Source organism: Rhinolophus sinicus, chromosome 6, assembly GCF_057876585.1.
Source record: "Rhinolophus sinicus isolate RSI-liver-muscle chromosome 6, RSI-T2T, whole genome shotgun sequence".
Classification (NCBI taxonomy): Eukaryota; Metazoa; Chordata; class Mammalia; order Chiroptera; family Rhinolophidae; genus Rhinolophus; species Rhinolophus sinicus.
Window position 1 is genome coordinate 28,452,841 of NC_142506.1, and position 12,879 is coordinate 28,465,719.

At 44.0% G+C, this 12,879-nt stretch overlaps 1 protein-coding gene across 1 annotated transcript; it reads right to left on the reverse strand.

The window, feature by feature from the left end:
• Positions 1-1,314: 1,314 nt before the first annotated feature.
• LOC148757844 (endogenous retrovirus group K member 7 Gag polyprotein-like) lies at positions 1,315-6,574 on the reverse strand. The gene is made up of 2 exons (XM_088799300.1): positions 5,767-6,574; positions 1,315-1,604 (listed from the first exon to the last, which is right to left on the reverse strand). Exons 1-2 carry the CDS (start codon positions 6,572-6,574, stop codon positions 1,315-1,317), a joined length of 1,098 nt encoding a protein of 365 aa, XP_088655426.1.
• Between the last annotated feature and the right edge of the window lie 6,305 nt (positions 6,575-12,879).

The window sequence follows — 12,879 nt, forward strand, 5'->3', positions numbered from 1 at the left end:
GCAATTATTCCCATAATAGCAGCAATTAACAATCCAATAAATCTTTTAGCTCTATATACAATCTTATGAAGCAATTGAAGAACAATATGAACAGTGGGAGAGCCCTTCCACACTCTAGGGGCTTGAACAGGAATCCATAGACCCCTTCTTTTTCTCCAGATCATAACCTTATCTTGAGATGAAATATAAATGGAAGAATCTATACAGGTAAAATGAGGACATTCAACAACATTAAGAGATGAATTAAGTGTAAATGTTCCAACCAGAAAAACATAGGGGATTTTAAGACACACCTGTAGATTAAACATCGGCGTCTCTTCAAATCTAAAGGTATATTGTTTAGTATCATCTTTAGTATAATTTCCATTATACAATTTAATTGGGCCCAAGTCTAGGGCAACTTTCCACAAGTTTTTTGTACTGGACCCCGAAGAAGAGTAATTATTCTTAATTGTGGTGGGGCCAGAACTTTATCTATCCAATAAACTGAAATATCAAATGAAGATTTAATAATCTTGGGAAAATCTCCCAGAACTAATTTATCTTGAAGAGAGTGGGGATCAGAACACCTTCCTTGTGAACAGGTGTGCATAACAATACCAAAAGGTCCCAATCAACAATTGTACCTAAAGAGGTAGAGCCAACACTCTATCTCAGCTTCCTCTGCATTCTTCCCAATGAATGTGGGAATGAGTGTCAACCCATTTGTCCTGAGGACACGGATGGATGGGAGGAGGAAAAAGATGGATACTTAACCCTTCTGTCTGAAATCCTTTTCCTGAAAGCATAAATAAATCTTTATAAGAATTATTTCCTTCTCCCTTTGGGATTACCCAAACTTGATCAAAAATCAGAACACAGGGAGGAATGGGGCCGATGCAGAGAGGGGGATATATGTATATCCCATAGCTGTAGCACCAAAAAGATTAAACTCTCTGCCTTCTTCATTAGGAAGCTCTGGGCCTCTTTGATCCTCCCATCCTGGAAACCAGGAACTGTCATTTATATAAACTAAGGGAGGATCATCATTCCAGGTCACAGGTGTCAGCAATGGGGGGGTTGGGAACATAAGCCCAATAGGTAACATTATCTGCTTGAACACCCAAAGGAAAACAACTTACAGCTGTGAGAACAGCCATTATAGAGACAAACATATTAGTGGCTGTCATAGGGAGCCTTTCCTCAATTAATTTTTTCTCAGCCTCGCGAGACAGCGTTCTGAGTTGTCTCTAAGTAGGAAGTGCAGTAGCCCCACAAGGAGTTCGGCCGCGGATGACAGGATCCGACCACAGAGAAGCGCCGCGTGGTTCAGGCTCAGGGGACTGCGGAGGGGTCGTCACACGTGGCAGAGGCGCTGGCGCCGGATAGGGCCGACACAGTGGGCGTGCCATCTGGGGAGCCAGAGCCGGATAAACGGGGGCCCATGAAGCGATTCATCCAACGGTTCGGGTCACTCGGGCGGGAATCATCCGACAAGTGGCATACACGCTGGCAATCAGTGGTGATCCGGACCGGAGAGTGATAGTCACATCGGGCAGGGGACCGGACTCCATGGTATGGCTTGATGCACCAACTAGGCACCCACAAAGGACGTTCTTTTGGTCCTGGAGAAACACAGGCAAAACCTCCTGCCCATGTTAACAAAGTCCCTAACTGCCATTGATTAGTCTGAATGTCCTTCCACCAAATGGGCACATCTTCCAAACCTTTGGGGCTATGGAGCTTATTGAAATGTCTTTCTGCAGCTGTGCACCCAAGGTGTCGTTCTGTATTACTGCTAGAGCCAGAAAAATTCAAAAAATTTAAAGTAAACATAGCTCTGGCTAATTGTACTTGCGGAAGATCCTTATAGTCTCCCCCCTTCTGTTTTTGAAGTTGTTTGTCAAGAGTACAATTAGCACGTTCTACAATAGCTTGTCCTTGGGGATTATAAGGAATCCCAGTAGTATGATTAATGTTCCACTGTTCACAAAATTTTGTGAACTTGTTACTAGTATAGGCTGGGCCATTATCTGTTTTAATGGCTTGAGGCAGTCCCATAATGGAGAAACAGATAAGCAAATGTCTGCAAGAATGTCCGGTCCGTTGTCTTGCTGCTTTGAGCGGTGGCCGTGATAAAACCGAAGATGTATCAATAGTGACATGAACAAAAGACAAGCATCCAAACGAAGGAACATGGGTCATATCCATTTGCCAGATAGCATTAGGAACCAAACCTCTGGGATTAACCCCTTCTGGACATTTTGAGGAACATTGAGAATTTGACAGGTTAGGCAGGTTTGAACTACATGTTTAGCTTGTTTAAAAGTAATTGGAAAACGAGTCTGAAGGCCAGCGGCATTGGTATGGGTTAAAGAATGAAACTTGGTTGCCTCGGTAACCAACACATTAGCAACCAATGAATCTGCAAGAGCATTGCCACACCTCAATGCTCCTGGTAAGGGAGTGTGAGCATGGATATGGGTAATGAAAAATGGATATTGTCGGTTTCTGACAACTTGTTGGAGTTGATTAAAAAGAAACTGGAGAGACGGGTTGGGGTTGTTAGAAGTGCCGTCTCAACATTTTGTACTGTATGTACAACATATGCTGAATCAGAAACAATATTTAAAGGCTCTATATGATCTTGTAAGGCAGTCAAGACTGCAACTAGCTCTGTTCTCTGTTCAGAGGTGCAATTAGTTTCAATCTCTTAGGGAGAATCCAGCTGGTTTTGAATAAAAATTTAAACAACTTATTTTTTGGATAATGATTATCAATTATTCCAAAATATCCACAAATAGCAACTTGCCAAATTTCAGAATGGGTATTTAAATGTATAATTTGTTGTTTTTTAAACGGAACTTCTATCTTATTAGCCTCAATTCCGTTTAAATGGAGAACTCTGGTGCGAGCTCGTGAAACAAGTTCTGAAATTAACTCTAAATATGCTGGAAGGGACTTAACAAAATTATTAGGCAGAAACAACCACTCTACAAGGTCATCTTGTTGAACAATGACCGCTTTAGGTGAATGAGGAGTGGAAAAAATCAAAATCTGTAAAGGTTGTGATGGATCTATGCGCTGAATCTGAGCTTCTTGAATTTTCTTTTGCACTAATTCTAACTCCTGACTGGCTTGAGGAGTCAGAGTACAGGGACTATTTAATTAAGAAGGACCCCTCAAGAGACCAAACAAATTACTGAGCGCATAGGTTTGGATTCCCAGAGTGGGACGCAGCCAATTAATATCTCCCAACAACTTTTGTAAATCATTTAATGGGGAAATCTGATCTCTTCTGATTTGTACCTTTTGAGGTCTAATTGTCTGTCTATCTAGAATAGCTCCAAGGTATTTTATAGGAGTTGTGGTTTGAATTTTATCAGGAGCAATACAAAGTCCTGCTAACTCAAGTTGTTCTTGAAGCAATTTAAAACAATCTGCCAAAATTTCTGGAGAGGGTGCAGCGCAAAGAATATCACCCATATAATGCATGATATAAAAATCTGGAAATTTTTCCCTGACCGGAGAAACAGCTCTGGCCACAAAAAAACTGACAAATTGTGGGACTATTTAACATGCCCTGAGGAACCACTTTCCATTGATATCTTTTAATTGGCTCTTTATTACTTAAAGAGGGCACTGAAAATGCAAATCTAGGGCAATCCTCAGGATGCAAAGGAATTGAATAAAAGCAGTCTTGTAAGTCTATTACTACTAATGGCCAATTTTTAGGAATCATTGATGGCTGGGGGAGTCCAGGTTGTAATGGACCCATAGGCTCAATTAAAGAATTAACTATTCGCAAATCAGTAAGCAGTCTCCATTTTCCTCATCTTTTTTATAACAAACACAGGTTAATTCCAAGGACTAGTTGAATGTTCTATATGATCTTGTTCTAATTGAATTTGTACTCATTCTATTAAAGCCTCTAATTTTTCTTTTGAAAGGGGCCACTGTTCGATCCAATGAGGCTTATCACTATTCCATTTAAGAGCTAAAGGAGTTTTTAGCTCAGCAACAGTGGCCCCTAATAAAAAGGCTGTTGATCTTGTGAATGAAATTCCAATCCTTCGCGTCCCATCTGAGATTCTGGCTGAATAGGTTGAGTAATACCTTGATTAAATTTTCCTAATCCTTGTCCTGACTGATATCCTATTTGTTTTATCATATTTTGACTTTGTGGGCTATATTGTCCGGGGGGTATCCTGATTTCCGCTCCCCACTGAGAAAGCAGATCTCAACCCCACAAACTGATAGGAATGTCAGCGATGTAAGGCTGTAAAAATCCTTTTTGGGCACGGGAGAATGCAAGTGCTTTGAAGCAGTCCCGTAGCCTCACCTACTCCAACAACATTGATATTAGCTTGTTGGGTGAGCCAATTAGCTGGCCAATCTTGGGAACATATTATAGAGATGTCAGCACCAGTATCCATAAGTCCTAAGAATTTCCTATTTTGAAGTTTAACTTGGCAAACAGGGTGAATATTAGAAATCTTTTCTGCTGGGAAAGTACTTGCCAAGCTGGTACTCCCAAATCCTCCAGTTCTTTTTTGAGTTCCTTGCATCTTAGGTGGAATATAAGGAATTAAAAGAAGCTGAGCAACTCTTTCTCCCTATTTTGTGGACCAAGGAACTGAGGAGGGCATAATAATTTGAATTTCTCCTTTAAAATCTGGGTCTATTATTCCAGTGTGGACTGTAATTCCTTTTTATGTTAAGCTTGAATGTAAGCCAACTGTATTTTGAGGAATTGGTCCAACTAAGCATGTGGGCACACGAAGGGGGGCTTCTCCTGGAAGCAGCAAAATATCTTGAGCTGTACAAACATCAACTGCAGCACTTTCTTCAGTGGCAGGAGTTAATTGTTCTATTAATAACCTTGAGGAGGGGGAACTGACTGGTAATTTTGAGGCATTGCCGGGTTCACAAACGTTCCGGCCTGAGGCACTGGCTGGCTCACAAACGCCCTGGTTGTTTTCTGGGCCTGGGGCTGGCCCTGCTTCCTGTTTCCCTGAAGCAGGGTTCCATCTTGATGATATTTGGATCTACATGCTGATGCCCAATGATTTCCTTTTTGACAGCGTGGACACACCCCAGGCTGTCTAGCGCCTTGGGAAGGAGCAGGCTGTTGTGGCTGAGAATTATTTTTATTTTTAACCCTACAATTCTTTTTAGAATGGCCAGCCTTGCCACAATTATAGCAAGTGCCGGAGAACTTATCCTTCTTTTGCAAGGCACCTGTAATAGCATTAGCTAACAGGGCTGCCTTATGACCCTCTGTCTCTACCTCTTGGCACAAGCGGAGATAGCCCATAGCATCAGTTTTTCCCTTTTGAGCTCCAATCATACGTTTGCAATCTTTATTAGCATTTTCATAGGCCATAATTTGTAAGATAACATCTGCAGCAACAGGGTTGTTAACCTGTTTATGAATTGCCTCTTGTAACCGAGCCAGAAAATCAGAATACGGCTCTTGTGGGCCTTGTAGGATTTTTTGAAAGGAGCAATGAGTTTTTCCCTCGACCTCAATCTTTCCCCAGGCAGTTAAACAAATTTGTTTGAGCTGTTCAATGCCTAATTCTTCTATGGTTAATTGTTGGCGAATTTCAGCCCACTGTCTTTGTCCTAGAAGTTCATCAGCAGAAATATTCAACTTACGTTCCCGGTTTTGTCTTTCCTGTGCTTCTGCTCCCTCAACCCACCAAGTCTTAAATTGGAGGAATTGAGATGGAGTCAGACAGGTTTTAGCTAGAACATGCCAATCAGCAGGAATCATCTGATTACCATTGGTGATGCTTTTAATGAGGCCAATGGTATACGGAGAAGTGGCCCCAAACTGCAAAACTGCCTGTTTTAATTCTTTTAGCAATTTAAAAGGAAAAGGCTCATAAATAGCCTCATGAGTCCCATCAGGGTTATTATCATCTGGTGGAGCAGTCTGTCTGAGAGGTCCTGGAAAATGAAGGGCATCTATATCTCCTTCTAGTCTGGCCTGATATACACTACGCTCTATAGCTGACAATGGTGAGCGTAAGCCTTTTTTGGTTGCCTTAGGGACATCCTTATTGAAAGGATTATTGTTCCCATAGGGAACTTTAGGAGGTTTCCACACCTGTTCTATACAAGGCGGTGGTGGAGGAGGCCAATGAGCTGGAGGAGGGCAGAAATCATCCCTGAAACAATCCTCCCGATCTGGGTACAAATTTCTAGGAATAGTTGTGGAGAATGACTCAGATCCCTCATCCTCATCTTGTCCTTCTTTGGTCTTTTTACAGGAATCTCTGTCATCCCCTTCTCCCTCTTCTTCCGAATCTGTTTGGAGCGGTTCTAAAACTGAATGAACCAGCTCAAACGTTTCCCAAATTGAGCCAGGAAAGGGTGTTCCGTTAACATGTAAACCACGGAGGTTCTGGCCAACTGCTTCCCATTTATCTAAGTCTAACGTCTCCAGGTTTAGAAACCAGGAACAATGAGTTTCAATTACTTTAAGGAGTTCTTCCAACTTTTTTTCTGAAGTCTTATGCTTCCCTTTTATCAGAAGCTGCTTAAGCAGACAAATGTAAGGTCTATACTTGCTCTCTGTGTTACCCATGTTAGTTAATGAACAGGAAAGGAAAGAGAAGGACTTTCACTTGATCCCCACTCTGATGCTCGGCCGGCCGTGCCCCTCTCGGGACCTTAGCACCCGTCGTAGCTAGAGGCGTGGTCGTATAACCCCCGACCCTGGTTGGGGAGACCCCAAATCACCGTTATGCCTTATGACGTGGTGATGGAACCTTGGTAACGAGCCCACTCAAATCCCGTAGCCACGAGGACCGTGGGATTGTAAGCATTCACTCACACAATCACACTCTTTCACACGAAAATGTTAGTAGTTTGTTCTCTGTTAAATTCCCTCTGTTACCCTGGTTAAATTCTCCAAGTCCAAAGACTACCTCCTTACCCTAGGTAGCTGCCGCGGCGGATGCTCGGAGCCCTTCAGCCGTATCTGCAGACCTCATGACTCTGGGTCGTCCTTCCCTTCTCGACCCCCACATTGGGTGCCAGATGTTGCAACCTGCACAACACAAGCCGTGGCAAGGCGAGGGGGGCAGCGAGGGTTAAACTATAATAAAGAGACAGAGACTCAATACAGTTAAATCACAGAGGACCAAGGGACTCGCAGCCTCAAGAGACTGGAGCCCCGAATCGGGCCGACTGTCGGTATTTATTGATTACAAACAATGAACATCACGTGATTAGAGGCGGGGTCTGTGAAACTCTTACACCATTTCAAAAAAATGATTTCAATACCCAATTATTTGTCCCAAAGCAGCCGAAGCATGCCGTCCCATGATGACTAAGGTGCGGTATGCACCTCCCTGGGGGAGAGAGTCTCTCCTGGTGAAACTGTCCCATGAGCTGAGCAGAAAGAGCTTGATCTTATCGCTCTAATGGGCCTCTCTCACAATTAGGTGAGAGGGAGCAGCAGGAGTAGGAAGCAGCTTCTCTCAAAGCAGGAGGAAGGAGGGGCAAGGCTCCTTCTTGTTATTTCTTGTAACAGCTCATTGGGGGTCTCAACGGGGTCCCGTCTGGCTTGAGTTGTTCCTCCCATGAGGAATCTTACTCGTCTTTGACTGCAGACCCTTCATTTTGCAGACCAGGCGGAGAGACACAAGGTATTACAAACTCAGTCCCAGCGAGGCACAGTCCCACAGAGACTTCTTTCCTTAGGGAAAGGTTTGGGGGGACAAACGGCTAGGCTGCTGTGTGACCACACGACACAAGGTGAAAGAACATCATTTCAACTCCAGAACTAGAAAGTGCCAACTGAATATTCTCTGCAAATAGAAGAAAATGGAGCTCGTAGTATGCTAAGGTAGCATACTATTCCATCCCCTTCTACTAGTTCTTCTGGGGGAATTTCTTGCCTATTCTGTGAGGTCCAAAAGAGACTGTCAAACATTGGTGCCCCAGCCTCCCACTACAGAGATGGCCACATGACCCATACTGGCCAGAGTTTACAGTCTCCTAGCAAAAGAGGTTGGTTCAGGAGTGGAATATAACCTGAATTGTCTTTGGTTTATAGCTGTGTGGACACTGCTGACACACGTGCACTGTCTTCTGTGGTTGCTGAGCTGGGAAGAAGAGAGCATGGGAGATGAGCCCAGGAGATATCTTGCTCACCATATGAAGAAATTTTGTTGAATGAAGTGAAGCATAACTAGCAGAGCTAAGAGATAGAGAAGCAGACCTACATCCAGCCATGTCTAAAGTCAAGTCCACCCTGGACCTCCCAGGACATGAACCAATGTATTCTCTTTCAGCTCAAGTTAGTCTGAGTTGGGTTTCTGTTACTGTCAAACAAAGAAGTCCTAACTAATGTCAAGAGCAATATACATTAGACTCAAACACTAGAATTTGTGGTACTCAAGATACATCAGATTCTTTGTAAACTATGCAGCTGTTCTAACAATATTTTATGATTTAATGCATTCCTATCCATTTCAAAGTGCCTGAAAACCTATAGAACTTAATTATAATTTCCTCCAGTCATCTCAATTCACAAGCATCTTGGTAAAGTACAATTTAAGGAATAGCCTCATTTCCTTCTTTGAATATAAATGCCATTTCTTAAATGGAAGCCTACGGTTTTATTGCTAACTCAGGATTCAATCTAAATAAAATTAATGAAAGAGAACAATGGTTTCTAGCATCCTATATTTGATAATTGTTTAAAACATGTCCCTTGTGTGGATTATTTATTTAGCTATAAGAGGATTAGACTCTGTTGATTCTTTTATTCCCAGGAAAGGAAGTTCCAATGTTAACATTTATCTACTATAACTTCTTTTTTAAGAGAGTAAGATTCAGTGTGGTACAAGCAGAAAAAAAATCTTGATTCTTTCTGACCACTGCTTCTTTAAACTAACTCCTCTCAGGTTGTTTTTCTCTGTCCTTGGATGAATTCTAAGAGAAGTTCCATAGCTTTTTCAGTCACTCTATTAATGAGTAGTCATCTTTTTCAGGTGTTGGAAAGTCCAGTTCAGTCCACTATCAAAGCTATAATTCCACATCCAATTTAAAACTCAGGCCTGACTCGGTCTACGAAGCTCAAACTACGGGAGGAGGCGCATAGTGGGCTTCTCCCCAATTCCTCGTCTTGCTCAAATACTGTTCTGCCCGCCCCCCAGACTTGGAGCAGGGTGGGGGACAGGTAAAGGGCGGAAAGCTCCAGTACAGTACTTGATCAGTATAGGAGGTTTCTGGAACCAGTGCCCTGGATGTGGCCTGCCCAAAAGCTTACTCTCTCCCACGTGAGACTTATGCAGATTCCTCAGAGAGCCCTCTGGGAGGGAATGTTAGACACAGGTGATGTCCTCAAGTTGCCCATTTATAAACTGCCCTCAGCCCTTGGCTTTTGACATCCGCCCCACCCTGAGTCATTCTGCTAGGGTCACCTTGTCTTGCTGATGGTCCTTTGGGACAGTGTCCCTTTCAAGGTAACTCAGTGCCACCTCTTTTCCGTGGGGTCCTCATGCAGCTGTGGGAAATGCCCTCCTGAGCCCTGTGGTTGTGAGGGCAGCTCACTGCCATGGACCCTTCTCCTCATCCTGCCACTATAGACCACTCCAACCAGGCTCTACCGTTATAGCTTGAAATGTGACTTGTGTATGTGTCCCTTTGTCCCTCCAACTCCAAAGGGCACCTGTCAAGCTCCCTGTGGGTGTTTTTCGTTTTTTTTTTTAAAGGTATCAACATACACTTTTTTTTTTTTTTTAAACAGGACTTTATTGGGGGAGCAGTGTGTACTTCTAGGACTTTCTTTTTTTTTTTCCAAGTCAAGTTGTTGTCCTTTCAGTCTTAGTTGTGGAGGGCGCAGCTCAGCTCCAGGTCCAGTTGCCGTTGCTAGTTGCAGGGGGCGGAGCCCACTATCCCTTGCGGGACTCGAGGAATTGAACTGACAACCTTGTGGTTGAGAGCCCACTGGCCCATGTGGGAATCAAACCGGCAGCCTTCGGAGTTAGGAGCATGGAGCTCTAACCGCCTGAGCCACCGGGCCAGCCCCCTGTGGGTGTTTTGAAGCCTCAAAGTTTCACTGGCTTATTGTGGGGAGGGGGTGGGGACAGTCAGGGGGTATAAAGAAAGAAGCCCATACCTCATGCCTCCAACAGCTCTCACTCTTAACAACTCTCTGCCTATTTCTTGCAGTGTCCCTCAGCCTTTTCTTATGTAGTGTCCAGGTAGGTGACAAGTCAAAGGTCTTAAAACTAATTTCATAACATTTAGTGAATTCTGCCTAGACAAGCAGCTCCTTCAGGGTCTCTGCTGACACTCTGAAACATCAGGAGTAGTTGCATCTCACACCTGGTGCATATGATTCACAGCAGGCTTCCCAACAGTTTCCTCAGCTCCTCGCCAGCACCCTGAGAGAGGTAAGGGCCAAGCATTGTCATGGTCCTCCTCCCATGTCACAGATGAGGAATGTGGAAATGTGAGTTACACAGCTACAAGCAGATGGAGGTGGAGGCTGAACCCAGCTCCTTTGACTCACTCTGGAAGCTCTTTCTGTAGCAAAAGGCCATGGTGGGGCTGGGACTACCCCCCGATGGCCACCTGGGGGCAGTCACCAGCATACTGGTCACAGCAGCCCACAGCCCAGCCAGAGGGGTCACCGAGGCCTCATTCTCATGCATCACCTCCAGCAACACCGGCCTTTGGATGTTTCCTCAGACATACCGAGTACTTTCTCCTGTGTTAGCTTCCTATGGCCACCAGAACAAAGGACCACAGACTGGGTGCTAAAACAACTGAAATGTATTGTCTCACAGTTCTGGAGGCTGGAATTCTGGAACCAAGTTGTCAGCAGGGTTGGTTTGTTCTGAGGGCTCTGAGGGCAAATCTGTTCCATGCCTCTCTCCTAGCTTCTGGTGACAACCAGAAATCCTTAGTGTCCCTTTGATGGAGAAACTGACCTAAAACGGTTCCCTGCCACGTGGAACTGACCTAAAATGGTGGCCCGAGCAGAGAGAGAAGTCCCCTGCCTAAGCCCCAGCCCACTTCCTCATAACCCCCTCCAAGCCACACCCCGAGCCAATCACCAGACGACACCAACCCCTTCCCCAACTCAAGGAAGTCCCCAACCCATAAAAACCTGCTCAAAACCTTGCCAGGGATTCAGTATTTGGGAAGGATCCTGCTGAGCCCGCTGGCGTAATAAAGCTGACTCTCCTAACTCTGAGTGCTGCTTGGGTTCTTCCTGCTCCTGGTATCCGGAACACCTTAGCTTGTAGATGTATCACTCCAATCTCTGCTCGGTCACTTTCTTCCCCAGACCTTCAAGGAAGCCCACACTTACAGTGGATGGAAATCTAATGAATGTACAAAGGCCTCTTTAGAAATCCCTCTAGGATCCCATTCTGATATCTGCTGGCTTCATTATGTCTCTTTTCAAACACTGAATTACAATTCAGCCCCATCTCCCCCTGCCCAACCTTCCATTGGGGGTGGGAAACTCATTCAGAGAAGGACTATGTCACTGCCGGCCTTCAAGTTGCAGGAGCCATGGCTCACATGACAGAGAGGCAGGGGTTTTTTCCTGTACCCTGCACACTACACTGTCTTGTTCTGAGGAAGGATGTGTCTGCACCAAATACAAAACCTGACAGGTATTGCTCCCAAATGAGTCAGTGGGGAGGAGCTGAAGTGACACTTTTTAAAAAAGAAACGTAATATTTAAAGAGAGAGTTTTTTATTTTCCCCCGTTGGGGAAGGGAGCCCTTAATATTCCCATCAACTTTGACACGTGTGAATCACAAGTTTTTTGTTCCTGTAAAAGCATCATGATTCATCACGAGCCCTGCCAGCTGTGAGCTGAACGTTATTCTTCTGACAATGCAGGCTTTCCCCAGAGAACTCAGAACACACCACTCCCAGCTGCGTGAGCCAGCCCTCTGTTTACTGTTTTCAGAAATGGGTGATGAACTGGGATAACCTTCAGGCCACTTTGAGTGTGTGACATATTCAGAGGGCTCTACTGAAGGTGCCACTCTCCCATCAACACATGAACCAGCTCACCTTGGCTGAGAAAGCAAACTGCATTTGGTTTTTATCTCAAATTTTGTGCATAAAGAAAAAATTTGTACACTGTACTGAAGTATAATTTTCGCACGACCTACTACACCCAATTTATGTATAGTTTGAGTTTTGCTAAATGGATACATCTGTGCAACCTCTCCTCTAATCAAGGTATAGAACATTTCCACCATCCCCCAAATTCCCTCATGTTCATTTGCAGTCAAGCTCTCCCGTTTCCAACCCAGGCAACCGCTGAATTCTTTCTGTCACTCTAGATTGATTTTGCTTATTATAAAATTTCAAATAAATGAAATCATATAATGTGTACTGTTTTGTGCCTAGCTTCTTTAGCTCAGTGTAATGTTTTTGAGATTCACTAAAGTTTTTACATGTATCAGCAGTCTATTCATTTTAATGGCTGAGTAGTATTCCATTATACGGATATATCACAATTGGCTCACCAATTGACCTGTTTATAGGCGTCTGAGTTGTTTTCTGGTTTTGGCTATTATGAAGAAAACCGCTATGAATGCTAATGTGCAACTCTTTCTGTGGAAATATATACTTATTTCTCTTGCATACATACCTAGAAGTGAAGCAAACTGCATTTTTAAGAATTCATAAAATGGGATGATGCAGACCATGACCCAGAATTGGATGTGGGGGGGAGGAATGTGACTATTGCAAGTGATTAGAAAAGAAAATTATAACATTATAATAGAGTGAAAATCCACACGGTGGGGATTCCTATGCGGTGGGCAATCTGGCAGCAGTAAGAGTGTCCTGGAGTAAAGGGATTTAACTATTCCTTGCTTTTCTCCAGTCTGCATGAGATTGGAC

Coding starts and splice junctions, on each gene's coding strand:
- LOC148757844 (XM_088799300.1), bottom strand. CDS start 6,574: ATGGGTAACACAGAGAGCAAGTATAGACCTTACATTTGTCTGCTTAAG. Junction 1,605..5,766: donor CATTAAAAGCATCACCAATG/GTAATCAGATGA, acceptor GTGTTTCTCCAG/GACCAAAAGAACGTCCTTTG.